General features: G+C 39.1%; 2 protein-coding genes across 18 annotated transcripts in view; one reads left to right on the top strand and one right to left on the bottom strand.

Annotated features, from left to right (window-relative positions):
- Positions 1 to 23309, bottom strand: part of NEMP2 (nuclear envelope integral membrane protein 2) — a 147248-nt gene that overhangs the window by 75886 nt on the left and 48053 nt on the right. For 13 of the 15 annotated variants that reach the window (XR_007154465.1, XR_007154464.1, XR_007154466.1 and 10 more), the window contains exon 9: positions 6136 to 6271. Coding sequence is in view for 1 of the 15 variants with exons in the window: in XM_047869091.1 (XP_047725047.1) it covers positions 20816 to 20852 (37 nt within the window). In the remaining 14 variants the exon portion in view is untranslated. Of the gene's footprint in view, positions 1 to 2861; positions 4330 to 6135; positions 6272 to 14131; positions 15738 to 20806; positions 20853 to 23309 lie in introns of those variants that run through there. The other 2 variants (XR_007154474.1, XM_047869091.1) reach the window with 2 other exon arrangements.
- MFSD6 (major facilitator superfamily domain containing 6) overlaps positions 1 to 23309 on the top strand; it is a 78132-nt gene that overhangs the window by 39043 nt on the left and 15780 nt on the right. For all 3 annotated transcript variants that reach the window (XM_047869088.1, XM_047869087.1, XM_047869089.1), the window contains exon 3: positions 12888 to 12985. In XM_047869088.1, coding sequence (XP_047725044.1) covers positions 12888 to 12985 — 98 coding nt within the window. The remainder of the gene's footprint in view (positions 1 to 12887; positions 12986 to 23309) is intronic.

Genomic DNA, 23309 nt, shown 5'->3' with positions numbered 1-23309 from the left:
TTCAAGTACCTTCCTTTATCTTCCTGGTAAGACCTCCATTCCTCTAAAATGCCCCATTCTCTCAAATTATTCCTTTTACCCCCGATGAAATTCACATTTCTCCAGATTAGCTGCCTTTCAGTAGTGTGAGGATGACAGTAATATAAAACTCACACTGAATATAAGTGGAAAAAACTAATGTTTCTCATGATGGCTGTGTATCATATAGAGTTAATTCACAATTAAATATTATGTTCACTCAATGTTTTTTTAAAAGAAAGCTTTATTAAAGACCAGATCCTGTTCTAGGATACAATGTTGAACAAGATAGACATAGCACCTCTATCATGGGGGTTCACACAGTGTGGAAGACCATGTAATAAACAAAAGTGTTGGGTGCTACAGAAATGTTAACTTAGGCACCTAAGACATTGGGAATGGGAAAAGAATAAAGCAAATAAAACTGAAAGTTCTTTTGGGCAGGATTTACTGTAGCTTGAGCAAGGGAGAAGTTATTTTGTGAGCTAGATACCACATAGGTGGTGGTGCCACCCGCCAAGGAAGGGAACCCATGGAGGCGGGGAGAGGATACTGGAGTATGGACGTTGTGTGAAGCCTCTGAGACAGTGGAGATGCCCACTGTTGTATTTGTAAGTCTAGATCTTGGAAGAGAGGAGGAGGCTGGAGAGAGGTCTTTGGGGGAACACTGACTGGCATGTAAGTAGGACAACTAGCTCCATCCCATGATTTCAGTTTTCTGTAACCATCTTCCTTCTCTACTTCCCTTCAGCTAGTAGATCCATTTTGGGAAACCATTTACCCCAAATTAGGAACGTGTTACTATCAGTGTTACTTCTGGAAGCAGTGCCAACCATAGAGCAGGACTATTGAAAAGAGGCAAACTCAGTGCTTCTAAGATGGGGATGAAAATTATATCCTAAAGTCAGAACCTGAAGTCTTGATGATTATTTCTCTAATGTTCTCTTGATGTTATTCACTCATAACTCAAGGCCGTCATCCTAGAGTGAGCCACTATTCACCCTTAGGAATGGTGGCCCCTGCATTTCCATGGGACTGGAGAAACATAGTACTGGAGGGAATATGATGCCCCAAATAGCCTAATGGCTTAGGTGTGATTTTCTGTGCTTAGGGCTTACTTGATAAGTGCAATTTAAACTAAGAAAGCAAACCAAGACCAGCAAACAAATCAATTACTATTTTTTAATACACATGCCTGAAGGTAAAATTATTTTTTATTGCCTTGACTGAGGAATGCCACTGATAACTGGAATATACTTTATTCCACAGATTCTTGTATCTTTTAGAGGGAACCATTTTATTCTCATTTTCCTAAGTAGACTACATTAGAAAATCATTATTTCCATTTCTAATTTCTAGATCACCAATAAAAATAAATGGAAATAATATTGTAGGCTTTATAATTTATACAGTTTTCATAAATATTTTTATTGTTATAGCCACTTGACAAAACAGTTAAGTTTTGTTATATTCATTTTACAGTGGCTTGATGAGAGCCGGATAACCTCCATTGGTGGAAAAGACATGTTGACTCCCTGGGGGCCTGGGGTGGAGCACCTGAGAACCTGCAGCCAGGGTTCATGGAGCCCCAGGGTAGGTTCCTAATTGTGTCAGAGAACATGGGTATTAAGAACAGAGAAGCCTGTTGCTATGGACTGAATTGTGTCCACCCTGAAATCCATGTGTTGAAGCCCTAACCCTGAGCGTGATGGTATCTGGAGATGGGGCCTTTGGGAGGTGACTGAGGTTTTATGAAATCATGAGGGTGGGGCCTTCATGATGGGATTAGTACCCTTATAAGAAGAGACACTAGAGAGTTTGCTCTGGCTCTTTCTCTCCACCATGGCAGGACACAGTGAGAAGGTGGCCATCTGCAAGTCAGGAAGAGGGTTTTCAGCAGAATCCAACAGTGCTGGCACCCTGTTCTCAGATTTCCATGTTCCAGAACTGTTAGAAAATAGATTTCTCTTGTTTAAGCCACCCATTCTGTAGTATTTTGTTATGATAGCCTGAGGTGACTAAGACCTATGTCCTAACAGGGCAAGGAGAGCCTGAGAAGGATAGAGAGGGCTGGGATTCCCAAAGATTCTAAGAGAGGATACTGGAGTAGGAGTGATGTGTGGCTTAACATTGGGATGACTGTGAGAGTGAGTCAAGCAGTGGTAAACTTCTTTTTCTGCATGTGTACTCCATTCCTGGTGGCATTTACAGTGGTTGGATGGGCAGATCCACCATGCATGACTAAGAAGGAACAGATTTGCTATGATTGCCCAAGGTCTGCCCTTCTGAATGGTGGGGTGGGGACTCAGCCCAGGTCTCTGGCTGGTAGATCCCATACTCTTTTCAGTGAATCAGAAAATAATGTTGGCATCCATCAAAGTAGATGAAGACTAGTTTCATTATTATTTGATTACTCTTAACCAAGTTACTCTTAATTATGAATACTCTTTTGTTACTACTAAGTTATTACTATTAAGTTATTCTTAGTTCTATCAACAAGATTTTGTTAGAAATCTAGTATGTTTCAGGGGCGCCTGGGTGGCGCAGTTGGTTAAGCGTCCGACTTCAGCCAGGTCACGATCTCGCGGTCCGTGAGTTCGAGCCCCGCGTCAGGCTCTGGGCTGATGGCTCAGAGCCTGGAGCCTGTTTCTGATTCTGTGTCTCCCTCTCTCTCTGCCCCTCCCCTGTTCATGCTCTGTCTCTCTCTGTCCCAAAAATAAATAAACGTTGAAAAAAAAATTAAAAAAAAAAAAAAAAAAAAGAAATCTAGTATGTTTCAAATGCAAGTAGAATATCACAGCAAATTTTTGTGAAATAAGATTTTTAAGGTAGAATGGTCATTGGTGTGTGTGTGTGTGTGTGTGTGTGTGTGTGTGTAAAAGAGTACCCTTTCAATTTCTTTGTTTGCCTCCAATCCTTATGGTCAGGGTGGAGGAGGTCTGCTGACTATGGGAAGGGTGTAGGATTTGACAGCAGAAGACCTCAAGTTGAGTCTTGGTTCTGCGATTTGTTTAGTTTTGTGACTCTGGCAACTTGGTTCACCTTTCAGGGCCTTGATTTCTTCAGCTGCAAAATAGGATTCATGAGAACTCTTGCCCTTCCTATTTCAGAAGATTATTGGCAGGAACAAATGAGATAGTAAGTGGGAAAAATGCTAAAGAATTGGAGAACATTATAGAAATACTAGTATGAAGGGTTAGGCATGGTGAGGGGCCTGCAGTAAGCAGAGGTCTCAAGGCCACTGAGGTTGATGGTCTTTTTTCCTTAATGTCACAAAAAAGGGGGAAGAGGAGTGGGTTTGGACAGAATCTAATATTCAGTTACAGTTTCCTATTTTGAAAAAGAATGGAACAAAATTTCTAGTCATAAAAATGTATTAATTGACAAGTTTGGGGCAGGAGTTTACTGAAATTGTATTTTTTTGTTCTTTCTTGAAAAACCCATAACCTAATTTTCACTTCAGGGAAAGTGTTTAGCATTGTGAGTTGGGATTACATTGAATTAAGTCTGAAAGCTAGTGAAAGTTCAAGAAAGAGAGAAAGAGAGGGAGGTAGTTCAAATTCAGTGTTGGTAGGTAGAGTAGTTGACTCTTCACAGTGGGTTCTGTGGAGCTACTTTAGGGATCAAGGAAAGGAAAAGATCTGGGCAACTTTCAGCCCCCTGGTGGGCTAAGCCCATCTCAGAGACCTCCCAGGCGGGTCTAGAGACCTGAAGTGTTGATGAACACAGCCTGAGTCGGTGGTTGGACCTACACAAGATGGAGACTCTTAGCCCCTGTCTTTGCTGTCCCCTTACAATCCTGTTAGGGGTGTGTGTGTGTGGGGGGGGGGGGTGCCCCTCCCTAATTTCTGTTCCTTACCCAGCCCAAGCCAGATAGTCAATTTCTGATTATTTGGTTTCAAAGTCTGTCTGCTTGGGGACAGAAATCCTGGCTCACCTTGTGTCCTGCCTTAGCATTGACACCTGAACTTTCTGGGGCTACCTCAGGAGAAATAGGTTTTTGACCCATTTTATCTCATAACAAAATTTTCCTCTTAACTTTTCTTTTTTGATCCAGGATGTTGGGCAGCTGTTGACTGGCATTTGCTTTACTACTTTCCTCTTATGCCATTCCTCTTAATGATTCATCAAAGTTTAAAATGTTAACTGTCTTCTAAAGTCAACTCAAACATATATCCAACTTCCTTGATCCAAAGGCATAGCTGTTACCACAGGCATAACCACACTAGCGTCACCAGGCCCTGTCGCTACTGGTCCGATCCACAGGCGTTTCTTCAGGCCCTTGTCTAGGTCTGACTTCATGTAGGAACCCTGGAGTAGGAACACAGCACATTGTTGTTATCTACCAAAAGAGCCAAAGGGCAAGGGAGCAGGGACCTTGACTTTCACTGGCTAATGGATTTTGAGGCCCCCATTCTGCCTGTCTGGGCCTCTATTTCCTTGTCTTTATAAGACGGTTGGATTTAATGGCTGTGGCTTCTTTGAGTTCTGACTCTAATGATCTAACTTTCTACTGTGGTTGGTTTTAGTATGTGAAAAACCACACATCAGACCTCACTGCTCCCTGCCCACCCCTGCAAAGACTCAGACTCTGAATGGGTTTTGCTGAGAAATCAGAAATGTGCACACAGCCATTCATGCAAATTCATCCAGGCGATGCCATGACAACAGACTGTCTAGTCAGAGATGGGCAATGTGATTTATGATAGTGGATCTGTATAGAGGATTTTCTTTCTGGAAGGCCAGTAGATTTGAATGGAAGTTAGAACTATAAATTATAACTTGGACATTTTTCCATGTACTGGCTCAGAATTTGTAAAAGACTTGGCTGCCCTTGCTGAGATGTTTGCATTTTTATTTTATTTGCATTTTATTTAATGCTAGTGAAGGCAGTTATGACCATTCCTGAGAAAAGTCTACTCCCAGTATGTCTGTGCCCTGGATGACATTTCTTCAGACAAGGTGCAGCCTAGGCCCCACCATGCTGCCTGTTGTAAAAACGTATTAATTAGCACTGTTTGTCAAAGCCTTTCACTCTACATCAACCACTGGAAAAGTAAATAGCAGTCCCCTAGATAACATAAATGAATAAATATAGTTGGATTGGGTTGTACAAACTGCTAACAATTCTTTTCTAAGGGTGCAGCCTCATGCTGACTTCAGAAGCCCAGGGCAGCTACCGCTGGCATCATACATTTTATTTCTGATCCACGGAATAAATAGCTCTTGAGTAAAACATGGCATTCTTTACTAAATTTTGTTGGAATTCTAAGTAACCTTGGAGATCATTTTTGTGGCCTGAATTGTGTCCCCTCCCCCAAATTCATATACTGAACTCCTAACCTCTAATACCTCAGAATGTGACTGCATTTGGAGACAGGGTCTTTAAAGAGGTAGTTGAGGGGCACCTGGGTGGCTCAGTCAGTTAAGCGTCTGACTTTGACTTGGGTTATGATCATGTGGTTTGTGGGTTTGAGCCCCATGTTGGGCTCTCTGCTGTCAGCGTGGGGCCTGCTTCGGATCCTCTGTCCCCCTCGCTCTCTGCCTTCCCACACTTGGGCTATCTCTCTCTTTCTCAAAAATAAACATTTAAAAAAATTTAAAGGGTAGTTGAAATGAAGTCATTAGCGTAGACCAGTGTCTAATATAATGGGTGTCCTTATGAGAAAAGGAGATTGGGACACAGGCACACATTGAAGAAAGACCGTGTGAGGACACAAGGAGAAGACAGCCATCTACAAGCCAAGGAGAGAGGCCTTAGAAGAAACTAATACTGCTGATACCTCAATCTTACATTTCTAGCCTCCAGAATTGTGAGAAAATAAATTCTGCTGTTTAAGTCACCCAGTCTGAGGTATTCGTTATGATAGAGCTAGCAAACTAATACCATCACATAGGCTTAGCTGGGACCCAGTTTAGATTTCTTTCCCCCTAATCCTCGGCAGATGGTTATTTAGTCTTTGGCCGCTTCTAGTGATGTGGAACTTGCTACCTCACAAGGTAGCTAAGATCTTGTCTCACTTAGGACTCTTTCACTTGAGGAAGCAGAAAACCTTACTCAAAGGGGCTTAAGGAAAACAAGGAATGTATTGTCCAACTGCAAAGTCTAGCAGATACCTGTAGGGGTAGCTTTAATCGGAGCTCATATGATGCAGTCAGAACCTGGGTTTCTTCGTCTACCAGCTCTGCCTTCTACTGGGTAGGCTTCCTATGCCTATGCTGAAGTCCCAGGCCGGTCCAGGATCAGATCCAGCTGAAAAGAGAGAATGCTTTATTTTCTTAGTTTCTGCTTAGCAACTAAAACAATTTCTATTGTACTGACTGCTCACAGGTCTGACTTAGGGTTAACATAGCCCCTTCCCTCCTCAGCAGAAAAGGCCTTTATGAATGTCCCTCATACAGCTTTGTCTCTCCAGTTCTCTCATGGATTTTCCACAGGGCATCTTATCCCAGACTCCCCACTATTCTTTCCCCTCCTTATTGTGGCTCCTTTCTTTTTTGCCAGTGATCTCTTTAATTGTTCCCACTTCCTCCTGTGGTTTGGCCAAAGTCAAGAACAGTGAGACTATTATCTCCTTTTGGTTTGGTCATGATACTCCTTCAGCCTGAATTTTGATGAACTTGTTTAACTCCCTCAAATTTAGCTTAGGGTCAACTAAAACTCTTGAGGCCTTTTTCAAATTAATTGCTATACTAAATGTCAATGATTCTTGTTTGGAAATGATAGAATTTGTATTTTATATATACCTCAGGTCATCTCATGGAAAATTTTTAAACAATAACTTATATGGGGTGTGTGTGTGTGTGTGTGTGTGTGTGTGTGTGTGTGTGTGTGTGTTTGGTCATCTAACTTTTACCCAAATGGAAACTAGAACAAAACAGCATATTGTGTCTTCCAAGTATTTGGGTTCCATTAATTAAGGTTCTGTTTTGTTTTGAACATCCTTATTTTTCTACCTAAGATACACACAACCTTAAGAAAAAGTAGACAGATAAACTAAAGGGACAATAGAGAGGAGTAAATATGGCCAGGAACCAGCACAGTGAGCCAGCTGATGATTGCCATAATTATACTCTTAGCTTATCAATCACTGAGAGAGGAAATATTTGAAGGCAGCTAAATAAAGAATGACTTAACACCAACAGAGGCTCAGACTTCACTTTTTCTAGCAGAAAAAAAAAGGAAGTATTGGTAGCTGTACAAACCATAGGTAAATGAATAGTCTTTTTCCTTCAATCACTCTTCAGACATACAATATTGTTCTTATGCTCTGTTCTACAAGGATGGGTCCGTAGCCAGCTATGCCTGTTTAATGAAAGGAGCTTGGTGACTTGGTGTCTCTATTGATGATCCCCTTGGCTGTGCTGTGTTTTGTACGGGAGCGCCACTGATTCTTTGAGCTTTGTGGCATGTATGCTAACTCTTAGTCCTCTAGTGAGATGGGCCTGTGGGTACCCAAGAACCCTGTTATCTGCTAGTGCACATGTGTTGAAGATTCACTGCATGATGCTTCAGGAGGCCCTCAGATAAGCAAACAACAGACAGCTGTTCATTGAACTATTGCTTGTTCACAGAAATGACTTAATATTATCTTCAACCATAGCCTGTTAACATTAATCACAAATGGTGACAAATATGGACATCCATTTTTTTAATCATCCTAGTTCCAGGTTTTTTTTATAAATCAAATAATTCTTTCACATACCTGTCTCTTGTATACACACACACATAAAATTATAAGCATAATATATTTCATAGTTCATATCTTGTTCATCACCGTATCCCTGGCACTTAGCACAGTGTGTTCAGTAAATATTTGTTGAGTGATGTTCTATTTAAAGTATTTATATTTTCCCTCTAGTTATTGAATATTTATTGAGTGCCTACTGTGTGCCAAGCACTGGGGATAAAACCTAGCCAATATTACATGAAACTGATCTCACCCCGCATGAAGCATACAGCCAGGTTGTTGACACACAGGTACAACTGAGATAAGGATTATGAGGAGAGGCACATGATAACAGCTGTGATCACATATAAAGGAATTGAGTGAGATCGGAAGGAAGGGTAGGACATCAGGTCATACTGAGGGATAGGTTGGGACAGTAGCCCAGTGGGTCCATTTGGCATTTGTGTGGCTGGAGGACAGAGAGCTAAGCAGAACATTGTACCAGATAGGCTGCAGAGAAACATGTTTTATAATAGAATCTTGTTTCTATCAGCTGCTTTGTTTCAAAGGTTCCCATTGTGTCACATACATTTTCTGATGATCCAAGTGGTCCTTGAAGTAAATAAGCACTTTCCTGAAGTCTCTAGAGAGAGACTGCCATTTCCTTTGTCCAGGAAGAATACAATAATGGTGATGCTGATTATTTTATGTCCTTTTCTTAACTATTTGTGTCTATATGGTTTACTTACATTCAATCTCACAACAAATTCAAAATATAGCAATAATATTGAATAGTAGCTAGGATATCATATTGTTTTCATAATTTTTTAAAAGTTTATTTTAATTACTTTGAGAGACAGAGAACGGGAGGGGCAGAGAGAGAGAGAGAATCCCAAGCAGACTCCACACTGTCAGTGCAGAGCCCAATGTGGGACTCGAACCCACAAACTGTGAAATCATGATCCTAGCTGAATTCGAGTTGAATGCTTAACCAACTGAGACACCCAGGAGCCCCCCAAAATACTAGTTTTATTATAAAATAACCACCAATTTGTCCTTCCAATACTGTGAATTGTGGTTGTATAAGAAATTATGTCATAAACACTTTTTTTCTCCTGTTATATTTTGCTCAAATACAGAATCAAGGTGCAGGGGCACTTTGTCAAGGTGACACTTGTCACACGTTTGACAAGTGATTTGGGTTTTCCATGGTGTAGTTGTTTTCTGCTAAAGCATTTGCTTCCTACCAATCGTGTTCATCCTCTTTATAGAGAAGTTCACTTATATCAACCACCTATTCTAAAATTGCCTTTATTTCTTGCCTAATTTTATGCTTACTGACTTCCTGTTGTGAAATAGGAAAGCGATGAGGTTGTCTCTGAGCTTCTTCATTATAGATGCTCATTAGGTATCTGTATCTCAGTGAGAAGCATTTTTCACCCTATTCTTCTGTACTTCCAGACCTCATAGTGCTCAGGAATATTCTAGGACTCTGAACATGTGCTTTATATTCAGTATAAAGAATTTGACTGTCCAGAAGATGATCTAGTAAAACATTTTTAATTTCTTTTTATTCCAAATCCTTAATTTCATAGGTGTGCATGAATTCATTTGCTAGGGCTGCCACAATAAAGCACCACAGATTGGATGGCTTAAACAACTAGAAATTTATTTCCTGAACAGTTCTGGAAGCTAAAAGTCCAAGATCAAGATGTCAGCAGGTTTTATTTCTTCCGAGGACCTCTCCACTGTCTTCATCCCAGCCTTCTCTCTGTGCCTGTCTCTGACCTGTTCTGTTCTCTTCTTATCAGGACACCAGTCATACTGGATTAGGACCCACCCATGCGACATCATTTAAATGTCGTATTTAATGATATGTATTTAATGATACGTATACGTATTTAAAGGCCCTATCTCCTTATATAGTCACACTCCAAGGTACTGAGGGTTAGGACCTGGGACTTCAACATATGAAATTCAGGGGACACAATTCAGCCCATAACAGTGAATGAAATGTCAGTTTAAAAATTTTTTTAATGTTTATTTATTTTTGAGAAGCAGGGGAGGGGCAGAGAGAGAGGGAGCTACAGAATCCAAAGCAGGCTCCAGGCTCCAAGCTGTCAGCACAGAGCCCGATGCGGGGCTCGAACCCACGAACCGTGGGATCACGACCTGAGCCAAAGTTGGACATGTAACCGACTGAGCCACCCAGGTGCCCCTGCCTGTTATTAATAAAGTTGAGCGTCTGACTTCAGCAGGGATAATAACATCTACTCTGCAGGCTTGTTATAATTAGAACACAGTGAATCACCCAAAATAAGCACTCAATAAATTGTAGCATTATTATTATTGTTGTTATTAGTAGTAGTAGTAGTAATTATTTTAAAGAAAAGCATCCAAGTACCCTCTTGTTTTCTGACAGTACTTTTATTCCAGAATTCCAAAAGAGAGAGAAACACTATCATTTCGTCCTCATCAACCATTCTGGGGTAGCCAGTGCTTCAAGAAATCAGCAAGAGTAAAATTGTGAATTGTGAGCAGAAAGGCAGCATTTTGACCCATGAAAAGGGAAAAGAATTAGATATGTATTTATTGAATAGTCACTGAAAAGTATTTCAGCAACCTAAGAATCTCTTTAATACGTGAAAGGGATATTTAAACTGACATATCACTGGGAAGCTGTGTGGCATGACCTAGACCAGTGGTTCTTTACCCTGGCTTAGTATCTGAATAAACGGGGGAGGTTTCTAAAGCACAGTGCGTGGGTTCCAGCCAGAGAGATCTTTATTGAGACTAGCATGGGCCTTGACATCTGTCGTTTTTAATAGTTACCTGAGTAAATCTGATGTATAGCCAAGAACTAATGAGCTAGATCAGGGCTTAGCAGGCTTCAGCCCTTGGGCCAAATCTGGCCTGCTGCCTGTTTCTGTATGGCCCAGAACTAAAGGTGGTTTCTGTATTTTTAAGTGGTTGAAAAAAGTCAAAGAAGAATAATATTTTGTGATGCATAAAAACTACAGTTGACCTTTGAACAACATGGGTTTGAACTGTACAGGTCCTCTTATACACAGAATTTTTCAATAAATATAGTATGGTACTGCAAATGTATTTTCCTTATGTTTTCCTTAGTAACATTTCCTTTATCTTATTATTAGAATATAGTATATAATACATATAACATATAAAATACATTAATTGACTGTTTATGTTATTGGTAAGGCTTCCAGTCAATAGTAGGCTATTGGTAGTTAAGTTTTAGGGGAATCAAAAGTTATATGTGCATTTCCTACTATGCAGGGGGTTGGCACCTCTAATCCCTGCATTGTTTAGAGGTCAGCTGTCTATGAAATTTAAATTTCACTGTTTATAATTCAAATCTTACTGGAATACAGCCATCCATGCTCCCTCATGTACATATCGTCTATGCTGCTTTCACACTACAGTGGCCAGGTTGAGTAGTGGCAACAGACCTACGAAGCCTAAACTATTTTATGTATGGCCCTTTACAGAAAATGTTCACTGACCCCTGACGCTATGTCAGGGTCATCAACAGAGTTAGATTAGAACTTAAAAAGGAGACATGGGTTGTGTCATTTGTATGTTTGTGTGATGTATTTTGCATTTTAATTTCCTGTGGGCTTTTTGTTGTTGTTTCCCAGCAGAAGGACCCTTGTTGATGGATCTGTATAGCAAGTTTCTTCAGGAAATTTTTATCAAACAGGATCTAAACATATGCTTTTTTCCTCAAAACATTCAAGTACAAAGAACATAATGTCCACAGAATATGATAACCCAGACCTTTTCAACACTGAAGATCTCCTAAATCTCTTTTAATATCTATTTCCATCCCATCCCTGCCCCTCAACCACTTTTGTCTTTCTTCCCATCCTTCTGTTCCCTATTTGTGGTTAATATCAGCTGGATGCCTCAAAGCATTTCCTTTCCTTGATCCAGTGTTGGGAAAAGAGAACAATGTTTATTTGATGATTTTAATATAAAAATATAGTTGAGCAAGATGAGGAAAATACCACTGACTGTTATATCGGCTTATTTCTTTTACCTTTGAATTTTCATTCACTTGAATTAAGAAAAAAAAAGCATTAAGATTAGAAAATTAAAGAAAATGGAAAACAAGTTAGAAAGAGAAATCCCTAGGGGTGCCTGGGTGGCTCAGTCAGTTAAGCATCTGACTCTTGATTTCAGCTCAGGTCATGATCTCGTGGTTTGTGAGATCAAGCCCCACATGGTGCTCTGTACTAACAGCACAGAGTCTGCTTGGGATTCTGTCGCTCTCCCTCTGTCTCTGCCCCTCCTCCACTTGTGTGTGCTCACTTGTTCTCTCTCTCTCTCAAAATCAATAACTAAACTTCAAAAAAAAAAAAAAGATTAAATTAAAAAAAAAGAGAAATCTCTACCATCAGGCTGTGTTTTATACAAAGAAACAACCACCGTTTACTTCCAAACCAGCTCATCCAGTTCAGAAAGACAGAGAATGTACCGTACCACTTAAGGCCTTTATTTATTTTGTTTTTCTCACAATTTTGGTGGTGGTACGTATGAGGGGGGAAAGTGATGTTGATATATATTTATTAGTTTGGTAAGCATATGATATCATGGATTTATTTGTAAATAATGAAGATGTGTCAATTGAACTGACAGGAAAAAGTATTTGATCTCCAAATTGTTTATTATTCATCATCGGATGATAGTTTTCGATGACCTTGAGAGTCTCCTTATAAAACTTGGTGTCTTCGATATTGCATGTGAGACCAAGTTCATATTCATGTTCTCATTTTTATCCTGTCCTTCCCCCATCAGAGTGAAGTAGCTATAATCCCAGCATGTTTACCCTACAGCCACCTGGAAGGAAGCCAGTAATGTCATTAGACATGGCAGTGTGCCCAGGCTATCTTAAAAAAGCATCAGCTCTGCTCCTAATTAAGTTTCAGGAAGGGTGATGGTCACTTTTATATTAACAAGTGTTTTTTGAAAAGGCTGACAGCAGATACGTTAGAAGCAGCCTTCTTTCTCCTAAGAGTTCCTGGTTAACTTGAATTGTCTTTTAGCTTGCCCACTCCTAAGTTTGAACACTGCTGGATGATGGATGGTTTGGGCAGGGGAAGACATAGGTAATATTTGCATGCTTTATGCCTCATTCCAGGGCCTCATCTTCTTCTCCCCAACCCCCCTTTTTTTTAGGGTTCTGTACATTGGCCTGGCTTGCAATACGGCTCGCTATATTTATATTTCCTACCTGGAAAATGCCTGGACTGTTCTCCCCATGGAAGTTCTTCAAGGTAAGTTAACAGCTGGAATTAGAATTATTTTTCTACCTGACTGAGCTATGACTGTGTAAAAGTTGAGTGGCCTTCAGCATGTGACTCTGTGAAGGAAGGGCAGTCCTACTGTTTTATAGGATTTTGAAATGGTTGTTAAGGAAGAGGTGACATCAGGGGAGTTGGCTCTTCAGTTACTCTGAGCGTTCTGTGTTTGTTGAGCCAAACAAAGCTGGATTTGTCCCACACCCTTGTGATTAAACAAAGAAAAAGGAACTCTGGAATAAACTGTTATGTACAATTGTTAGGCATGCACATCCAAAGGTAGTTTTAAGTATTAAAGGATTTATCTTTTAAAGGCTTTGGTATTTTGGTGTTTGTAGGTTAACTATAGATACTGGAAAAGGTTGTCATAATTATTTTATTTCTTCAGTTACTTTGATCACATCTAGTGATTTACAACTAAAGCTTTACAGTCAAGCTATTATTTTCCCATGAACTTTTAAAAGCTTTGCTCAAATATCCTGATGTGAGTTCTTCTCTTTGCTTCATTGGACTGTTTCCCTTCAACATATAACTTCGAAAAAAAATTTTTAGGAGGCTCTGGCCATATGCCTTAGGAGCAATGAAAACTTGGATTTCTATACAAAGTTCATTGCCATATTCGCTCATATAATCTAGACTGTGTATTGAAAACCCTTGTTAGCTGCTTGGCTGAGCCATTTGGTGGTTGGCATTATGATTAAAATAAAGGTTCAGGACAAGATGATTGGAATTGAGGTCTTCTGGGACATCCCAGGCTCCTAAATCATTAATTGTACTAAATAGTATGTGATTATACACAATTTCATTAGCTTTAGAGACCGCCATTATTATTTTCCAACACTGAGGATACAAATATAGCACAATCAACATAATTTCTCATCATGATCTGTAAGATGAAACAAAATGTATAAAATGCAAACACCAAATCCCATTGTGGCATTGAAAAAAAAAACTATCCTTATTGAAAGGAAACATAATTTATATTCACATTATAATAAAATTAAAATATATACATAATCTAAAGGTGCTTTTCTCAGGTCTGGCGCAATAGTATAATTGATGAAAGGGGATTTTATTTGTAACAGGAAATGGAAATTTGGTCTTATAAGAAATTATTGTTCATAATAATTAGAACTCTGAAAGAGTCTTTTTTTTTTAATGTTTATTTTTGAGGGGGGGGGAGTGGGTGCAGAGAGAGAGGGAGACACAGAATCCAAAGCAGGCTCCAGGCTCTGAGCTATCAGCACAGAGCCCAACAAGGGGCTCGAACTCACGAACCATGAGATCATGAGCTAAGCCGAAGTCAGATGCTTAACCAACTTAGCCACACAGGTGCTCCTCTGAAAGTCTTGAGGCAGAGCACATACCTCAGCATTGTGTCATTTAAGAATAACAAAGCACTAAATATGGACTGCAGGAAAGACTTGTGTAATAACATGGCAAATGCAACACAGTTCTTTGATATCCCATTTTTAGTCCTATTGTATGAGGCAGGATTCTTGCCTCTTTATTAATTGGTATGCCACAGTGTGCAGACTCTACATTAAAAAGCTAACTGGTATGCCCGTAGAAAACAAAGCATATTGTAATAATATATGCATATATCTTTCTTTCTCCTTTTAATTTGATATGAATTAAATGACATAAGTGACTCAAGAAAAGAGAGCAGAAGAGAAGCTTTTTAATTAACTGGTTAAAGGAACAAAAGAGGAATTTTATAAAAGGGAAAAAATAAATGTTGTTATGAATCAAAAAAACTTTTTTCCTATTAATTTATCAAAGGTATATTAAATAACTACAAGAGTCAGGTAGCATGCTGGGAATGTAATAAAGGTAATAAAATGTAATAAAAAATAATATATTAACTAGGGCCCCAAGGTCTCCCCATCTGTTCTGGAAGCTGGATATGTAAACACATAATTACTACAGCATGTCAGATGGAATCAGAAAAATGTACCAGGTAACAGAGAAGCTCCTTGGAAGGAGCAGGGAGTGGAATGATAAAGATATTATTTAAAGATTTCCCAAGGAAATCACTTATGAGCTGGAGTTTGAAGGGTGCATAGGAATCCACTCTGGCATAGAGAAAATGCCACAGAGCCATGTGCCAGAGCTAAGACATGGAAAGCAGAATGGCAACTTCAGGGAAACTAAGTGTATGCCATGGCTAGAGCTTGATGGGTTTGTCATCATCATCCCAAGCTGCCAACCCAGGACATATTTACATAATACTATGGATACCTCAGAGTGGTTATCCCAGGATTTAGGGAGCTGGCCATGTTTGAATCCAAACAGGAATTCTGCTTCCCATGGCAGGCTATAGTTTATACCTCTGTCGTTCATTTTATTTTCCCCTGTGCTCTTAGAAATCTAGTTCCTGATCTGAAGCAAGTGAAAGGGGGATCTGTAAATACCTAGAGTCACTTTGTCTCACAGAGGGCTCTGTGACCACTTCTAAGAGTTCTTTGTGTCTAAGACTGGAGGAGACCGTTTGATACCCTAGCAGAAGTGAGTGCTGAGTGTGTTTTGGTTGTACAATGGAAACAAAATCCCTTGCCTTTGTTAGACCCATGCGCTCCCCACAGAAAATAGTGGATCACCCACGTGGAATAAATCCGGCATCACAGAAATGCACTTCTGACTGAAGAGGTTTGTTTTGCCAGTCTGGATTCTTCCACCTTTACAGGTGTCGTCCAAGTGCTTTCAAGTCTTTGTGCTTAAGGCAGCTCTACTTAGGATGTAGGAGAGACAAGAAAAAATGATGAAAAAACACTGAGTTAATTATAGGACAAGCCCACTATCATAATAGATGCTCCTTCATTCCTTGACTGGAATTGTTACTGATGATTACCAGAGACCTAGTCTTGGCCAGGGGTGGGGGGTGGGGGTGTAGAGCATCTTGACAGTGAATAGTCAGCACTTCCATTCCCAGCCAGTGCCATATAAGACAATCTTCTTTAAAAAAAATAGAGGTGAGGTCTATCTCTTCATCCTGTTACCCCTTGCCTCATCCCCAGAACACCATGAGAACTAGTATCACCTAGTGGACACCAGAATAGGAGGAGACAAGGGATGTGCTTTATTCCCTATCTTCCACTGCCCGTCTCTCCCTCTTTGGGACTGAATGTAACAGGTAAGACTGTTGGATAATGGTGGGAATTGTGAGGATGTTTCTTTTCCCAAGATCTTTTATATTTAGTGGCCAGTATTCTTGTATTCTCTTGCAGGCTTATCCTTTTAGCAGTTCAGCTACCATCTGCAGCAAACATGTTGTTCTGTAAGCAATTGGCAGCACCATATAGAGAAGCAGAAGACATATTTCCTGCCCATAAGGAGCCTGCCATTTATTTTAAAAAGAGACAGTGGGTCTAAGTCCCTAAAAGTATTGGTGGGTACGGTGGAAGGAGTAGGAGAGTTTATGTATATTTCTCAAGATCTCATTTTTAAAGACCTATAGGAATTTTCTCTGTTACTTTTGTACAAGAAACTTTTAAACATTCATGGGTGTGATCAAGCATATCTATTTGTTATAAAGATCAAAAACAGATATTTTATGCTCCTTCCTATGCAGGTACTGGTTGTGAATCCTTACTAACTTTGAGATGAATGTGATCAAAATTATTCTTGCTATAAAATGCATTTAAGGCGAGTAAGGCCAGTGTAGTAGGGCTGCTGTAACAAAAGAGGTCCTTCGAGGTACTTGAATGGTTTAAGCACTGACAGGTGCAAATGAGGTCTGTGTCAGGTCCTTCTCTGCAGGATGCTCTATCAGTGGGAGCTGGGTTAAGATTTTGATGAAAGATGTTCTTCATTTTTACCAGTAGGAGGGCTTGAACTGATATTTATGAAGTTTTGCTCCTATTTAGTATGCCAATTCAGCCAAATAAGAACTGTGTTTTCCTTCCTCTTATGTTCTGGAAGATCATGGAGACATTATGAAAGGATAGTGCAGTCCTTATCTGACAGCAGCAATTCTAGACATGACTCTAGTCTGTTAGCATCAATATTGGAAATTGTCTGTCTGGCTTAACCCTTGAAACACAAGTCGCTTGCCACATGAATATGCAGGATAGAAAAAATGCTCTGGGTTTAGCTTTTCAGTTGATAAACTAACATATAAAAGTCACTGGTGTTAACTGTTAAAATCATTTTTTAAATCAGAATTGTCTTATAAATTGCAGTAGAGAAATTTTATTCTGTGTCACTCCCATGGTTTATTTAGTTACTAAAACTCTTATATAACTTTTTCTTTGAAATAGGCATTATTTTGTCTACCTAAAATTCACTTTAAATGTCTTCTGCTTCAAGAATCCTGTTCTGGGCATTTTATCCCATACTTGGCTCTTCCTTTTCTGAATTGTTCTTAGATTTATGGACTGTGTTATATAGTTTAGTACTTAATTGCTATCCAATTTTACAAATACTAGTTTAACCTCATGATTTAGTTTTAATTCTTTATTTTTTTTATTTAAATTCATTAGTTAACATACAGTGTAGTCTTGGTTTCAGAAGTAGGACCCAGTGATTTATCTCTTACGTATGACACCCAGTGCTAATCCCTAAAAGTGCCCTCCTTAGTGCCCATCACCCACTCAGCCCACCGCCACCCACCTCCTCTCCAGAAACTGTTTGTTCTCTGTATTTAAGAGTCTCTTGTGGTTTGCCTCCCTCTCTGTTTTTATCTTGTTTTTCCTTCCCTTCCTCTATCTTCATCGGTCTTGTTTCTTAAATTCCACATATGAGTGAAATCATATTTGTCTTTCTCTGACTTACTTCGGTTAGCATGATACATTCTAGTTCCATCCACATTGTTGCAAATGGCAAGATTTCATTCTTTTTAATCACTGAGTAATAGTCCACTGTATGTATGTACGTGTATATCTATATTGATATTGATATAGATATACCACATCTTCTCTATCCATTCATTAGTCCATGGACATTTGACTCTTTCCATAATTTGGCTATTGTTGATAGTGCTGCTATAAACATTAGGGTGCATGTGCCCCTTTGAAGCAGTACACCTGTATCCTTTGGATAAATACTTAGTACTGCAATTGCTGGGTCATAGGGTAGTTCTATTTTTGTTTAAGGAATCTCCACACTGTTTTCCAGAGTGGCTGCAAAGGTTTGCATTCCTACCAGCAGTGCAAAAGGGTTCCCCTTTTCCTACATCCTTGCCAACATCTGTTGTTTGATGAGTTGTTGATTTTAGCTATTCTGACAGGTGTGAGGTGGTATCTCATTGTGGTTTTGATTTGTATTTCCCTGACAGTGAGTGATGTTGAGCATTTTCTCATGTGTCTGTTAGCCATCTGGATGTCTTCTTTGGAAAAGTGTCTATTCATGTCTTTTGCCCATTTTTTAATTGGATTATTTGATTTTTGGGTGTTGAGTTTGGTAAGTTCTCTATAGTTTTTGGATACTAACCCTTTATCTGATACGTCATTTGGAAACATCTTCTCCCATTACGTCAGTTACCTTTTAGTTTTGTTGATTTGTTGATTGTTTCCTTCACTGTGCAGAAGCTTTTTATCTTGATGAGGTCTCAACAGTTCATTTTTACTTTTATTTCCCTTACCCCCCTTCGGAGACATGTCAAGTAGAAGTTGCTGTGGCCTAGGTCAAAGAGGTTGTTGCTTGTTTTCTTCTGTGGGATTTTGATGGTTTCCTGTCTCACATTTAGGTCTTTCATCCATTTTGAATTTATTTTTGTGTATGGTGTAAGAAAGTGGTCCGGTTTCACTCTTCTGCATGTTGTCGTCCAGTTTTCCCAGCTGAAGAGACTGTCTTTTTTTCATTGGATACTCTTTCCTGCTTTGTCGAAGATTAGTTGGCCATGTATCTGTGGGTCCATTTCTGGGTTCTCTCTTCTATTCCATTGATCTGTGGGTCTGTTTATATGCCAGTACCATACTGTCTTAATGATTACAGCTTTGTAATACAGCTGTAATACAGTTTAAAGTCTGAAATTGTGATGCCTCTAGCTTTGGTTTTCTTTTTCAACAATACTTTGGCTATTTGAGGTCCTTTGTGGTTCCATACAAATTTTAGGATTGTTTGTTCTAGCTCTGTGAAGAATGCTGGTGCTATTTTCATAAAGACTACATTGAATGTATAGATTGCTTTGGGTACTATAGACATTTAACAATATTTGTTCTTCCAATCCATGAGCATGGAATGTTTCTGCATTTCTTTGTGTTGTCTTCAGTTTCTTTCATAAGCTTTCTGTACTTTTCAGCATATAGATCTTTTACCTCTTTGGTTAGGTTTATTCCTAGGTATCTTGTGGTTTTTGGTACAATTGTAAATAGCATTGATTCCTTGATTTCTCTTTCTGCTCCTTCATTATTGATGTATAGAAATGCAACCAATTTCTGTACCTTGATTCTATATCCTGCGACTTTGCTGAATTCATGGATCAGCTCTAGCCGTTTTTTGGTGGAGTCTTTTGGGTTTTCCATGTAGAGTATCATTTCATCTGTAAAGTTTGACTTCTTCCTTGCCAATTTGGATGCCTTTTCTTTCTTTTTGTTGTCTGATTGTTGAGGCTAGGACTTCCAGTACTATGTTGAACAGTGGTGAGAGTGGACAACTGTGTCATGTTCCTGATCTTAGGGGGAAAGCCCTCAGGTTTTCTCCATTGAGGATGATATTAGCTGTGGGCCTTTCATATATGGCTTTTATGATGTTGAGGTATGTTCCTTCTATCCTCTTGAGGATTTTTATCAAGAATGGATGCAGTATTTTGTCAAATGCTTTTTCTATATCTATTGAAAGGATCATATGGTTCTTATCCTTTCTTTTATTAATGTGATGTATCATGTTGATTAATTTGTGAATATTAAAAAAAATTTTTTTTAATGTTTATTTATTTTTGAGACAGAGAGAGACAGAGCATGAACAGGGGAGGGGCAGAGAGAGAGGGAGACACAGAATCTGAAACAGTCTCCAGGCTCTGAGCTGTCAGCACAGAGCCCGACACGGGGCTCGAACTCACGGACCATGAGATCATGACCTGAGCTGAAGTCAGACGCTTAACCGACCAAGCCACCCAGGCGCTCCTAATTTGTGAATATTAAACCAGTCCTGAAGCCCAGGAATAAATCCCACTTGATCATGGTGAATAATTCTTTTAATATACTGTTCAATTCCATTTGCTAGTATCTTGTTGAGAATTTTTGCAGCCAGATTCATCAGGGGTATTGACTGTAATTCTCCTTTTTAGTGGGGTCTTTGTCTATTTTGGAATCAAGGTAATGCTGGCTTCATAGAATGAGTTTGGAAGCTTTTCTTCCAGTCCTATTTTTTTGGAATAGTTTAAGGAGAATAGGTGTTAACTCTTCTTTAAATGTCTGGTGGAGGGGTAACTGGATGGCTCAGCTGGTTAAGTGTCCAGCTTTGGCTTAGGTCATGATCTCATCATGAGTTCAAACCCCACATCAGGCTCTCTGCTGTCAGCACCGAACCTCTGTGGATCCTCTATCCCCTTCTCTCTCTGGTCCTCCTCTACTGGCTGTCTCTCTCTCTCTTTCTCAAAATAAATAAACTTTAAAAGAAAAAAAGTCTGGTAGAATTACCCTGTGAAGCCATCTGGCTCAGGACTCTTATTTGTTGGGAGATTTTTATTTTTATTTTTATTTCTTTATTTTTTGCATTTTTTTAAAATATGAAATTTATTGTCAAATTGGTTTCCGTACAACATCCAGTGCTCATCCCAAAAGGTGCCCTCCTCAATACCCATTACCCACCCTCCCCTCCCTCCCACCCCCCCATCATACAGAGAAAGACAGATACCATATGTTTTCATTCTTCTGTGGATCCTGAGAAACTTAACGCAAGTCTATGGGAGAGGGGAAGAAAAAAAAAAAGGTTAGAGAGGGATGTTGGGAGATTTTTGATAACCGATTTAATTTCTTTGCTGGTTTTGGGCCTGTCCAAATTTTCTGTTTCTTCCTTTTGAGTTTTGGTAGTGTGTGAGTATCTAGGAATTTGTCCATTTCTTCCAGATTGTCCAATTTGTTGGCATATAGTTTTTCATAGTATTCTCTTATAATTTGTATTTCAGTGGTGTTGGTTGTGATCTTTCTTCTTTTATTCATGATTTTATCCATTTGAGTCCTCTCTCTTTTCTTTTTGAGAAGTCTGGCTAGGGGCTTATCAATTTTGTTTATTCTTTCAAAATACCAGCTTTTAGTTTCATTGGTCTGTTCTGCTCTTTTGGATTCTCTATTATTTATTTCTGCTCTAATCTTTATTATTTCCCTTCTTCTGCTGGCTTTGGGCTTTATTTGCTGCTCCTTTTCTAGCTCCTTTAGATGTAAGGCTAGAGTGTGTATTTGGGACTTTTTTTGCTTCTTAAGATAGGCCTGAATTGCAATGTACTTTCCTTACGGGACTGCCTTTGCTGCACCCTGAAGGCTTTGGACTATCATGTTTTCATTTTCATTTGCTTCCATGTATTTTTTAATTTCTTCTTTAATTTTCTGGTTAACCCATTCATTCTTTAGTAGGATGTTCTTTAACCTCCAGGTATTTGAAGGCTTTTCAGATTTTTTCTTGTGGTTGATTTCAAGTTTTGTAGCATTGTGATCTGAAAATATGCATGGTATGATCTCTGTCTTTTTGTATCTGTTGGGGGCTGATTTGCGACCCAATATATGATCTATTCTGGAGAATGTTCTATGTGCACTTTAGAATAATGTGTATTCTGCTGCTTTAGGATGAAATATTCTGAATATATCTGCTAAGTCCATCTGGTCTGGTGTGTCATTCAGAGCTGTTGTTTCCTTGTTGGATTTTCTGCTTAGATGAATCTGTCTATTGTTGTAAGTGGAGTATTAAAAGTCTCCTACAATAATGTTATTATTATTAATGAGTTTATGTTTGTGATTAATTGACATATCTGGGTGTTTCAAGTTGGGAGAATAAATATTTACAATTGTTAGATCTTCTTGTGGATAGACCCCTTAATTATGATTTAATGCCCTTCTTCATATCTTGTTACTGTCTTTGTTTTAAAATCTAGTTTGTCTGATATAAGCATGGCTACTCCAGCTTTCTTTTGACATCCATTGGCACGATGGATGGTTCTCCATCCCACTTTTTTTTTTTTTCCCCATCCCCTCACTTTCAATCTGCAGGTGTCCTCAGGACTAAAATGAGCCTCTTTTAGGCAGCATATAGATGAATCTTGTTTTTTTATCCCTTCTGATACCCTGTGTCTTTTGATTGGGGCATTTAGTACATTTACATTCAGAGTGATTATTGAAAGATATGAATTTAGTGCCATTATGCTATCTTTAGATTTCGTGTTTCTGGTGATGTTCTCTCGTCCTTTGTAGTCTTTGCTGGTTTCCACTCAGAGAGTCCCCCTTAGAATTTCTTGCAGGTCTGGCTTAGTGGTTATAAACTCCTTTAGGTTTTGTTTGGGAAAGTCTTTATCTCTTCTATTCTGAATGACAGCTTTGCTGGGTAAAGGATTCTTGGCTTCATATTTTTCCTATTCAGCACATTGAATATTTCCTGCCACTCCCTTCTGGCCTGCCAAGTTTCAGTGGACAGGTCTGCTACCAACCTTATGTGTCTACACTTGTAGGTTAAGGACCTTTTGTCCCTGGCTGCTTTCAGAATTCTGTCTTTATCTTTGTATTTTGCCAATTTCACTATGATACGTCATGGTGTTGACATGTTTTTATTGATTTTGAAGGGGGTTCTTTATGCCTCTTGGAGTTGGATGCTTGGTTAGGGAAGTTTTCAGTTATATCCAAATAAACCTTCAGCCCCTTTTTCTTGCTCTTCTGCTTCTGGGGCTCCTATGATACGGATATTGCTTTGTTTCATGGAATCACTTAGTTCTCTCATTCGCCCCCTAGTGATCTAGTAATTTCCTTTCCCTCTTTTTTTCAGCTTCATTATTTGCCACAGTTTTATCTTCTATTTCACCTATTCTCTCCTCTGTCTTCAGTCCTTGCTGTCACTGTATCTAGTTTATTTTCATCTCAGCTATTGATTTTTTAATTCATCTTGACTACTTTTTAGGTCTTTGATCTCTGCAGCAAGGGCTTCTTTGGTGTCTTCTATGCTTTTTTCAAGCCCAGCTAGTAGTCTTATGACTGTTGTTCTAAATTCTTGTTCAAATATATTGTTTACATCTTAAATTCAAAGACCATGCTGACACTTTTTGAATTCTCCAAAGAAACACTTGATGTTATAATCTGCAAAATGTACTGTAATTGTATTTTCTAATTTTTAAAGTTCTTGAATAATACAGTAAGTTCTATGTCAAAAATTTATAAAT

The sequence above is a fragment of the Prionailurus viverrinus genome, chromosome C1 (assembly GCF_022837055.1).
Source record: "Prionailurus viverrinus isolate Anna chromosome C1, UM_Priviv_1.0, whole genome shotgun sequence".
NCBI lineage: Eukaryota > Metazoa > Chordata > Mammalia > Carnivora > Felidae > Prionailurus > Prionailurus viverrinus.
Note: the sequence above shows the minus strand (reverse complement) of the source record. Positions and strands in the feature narration are given on the sequence as shown.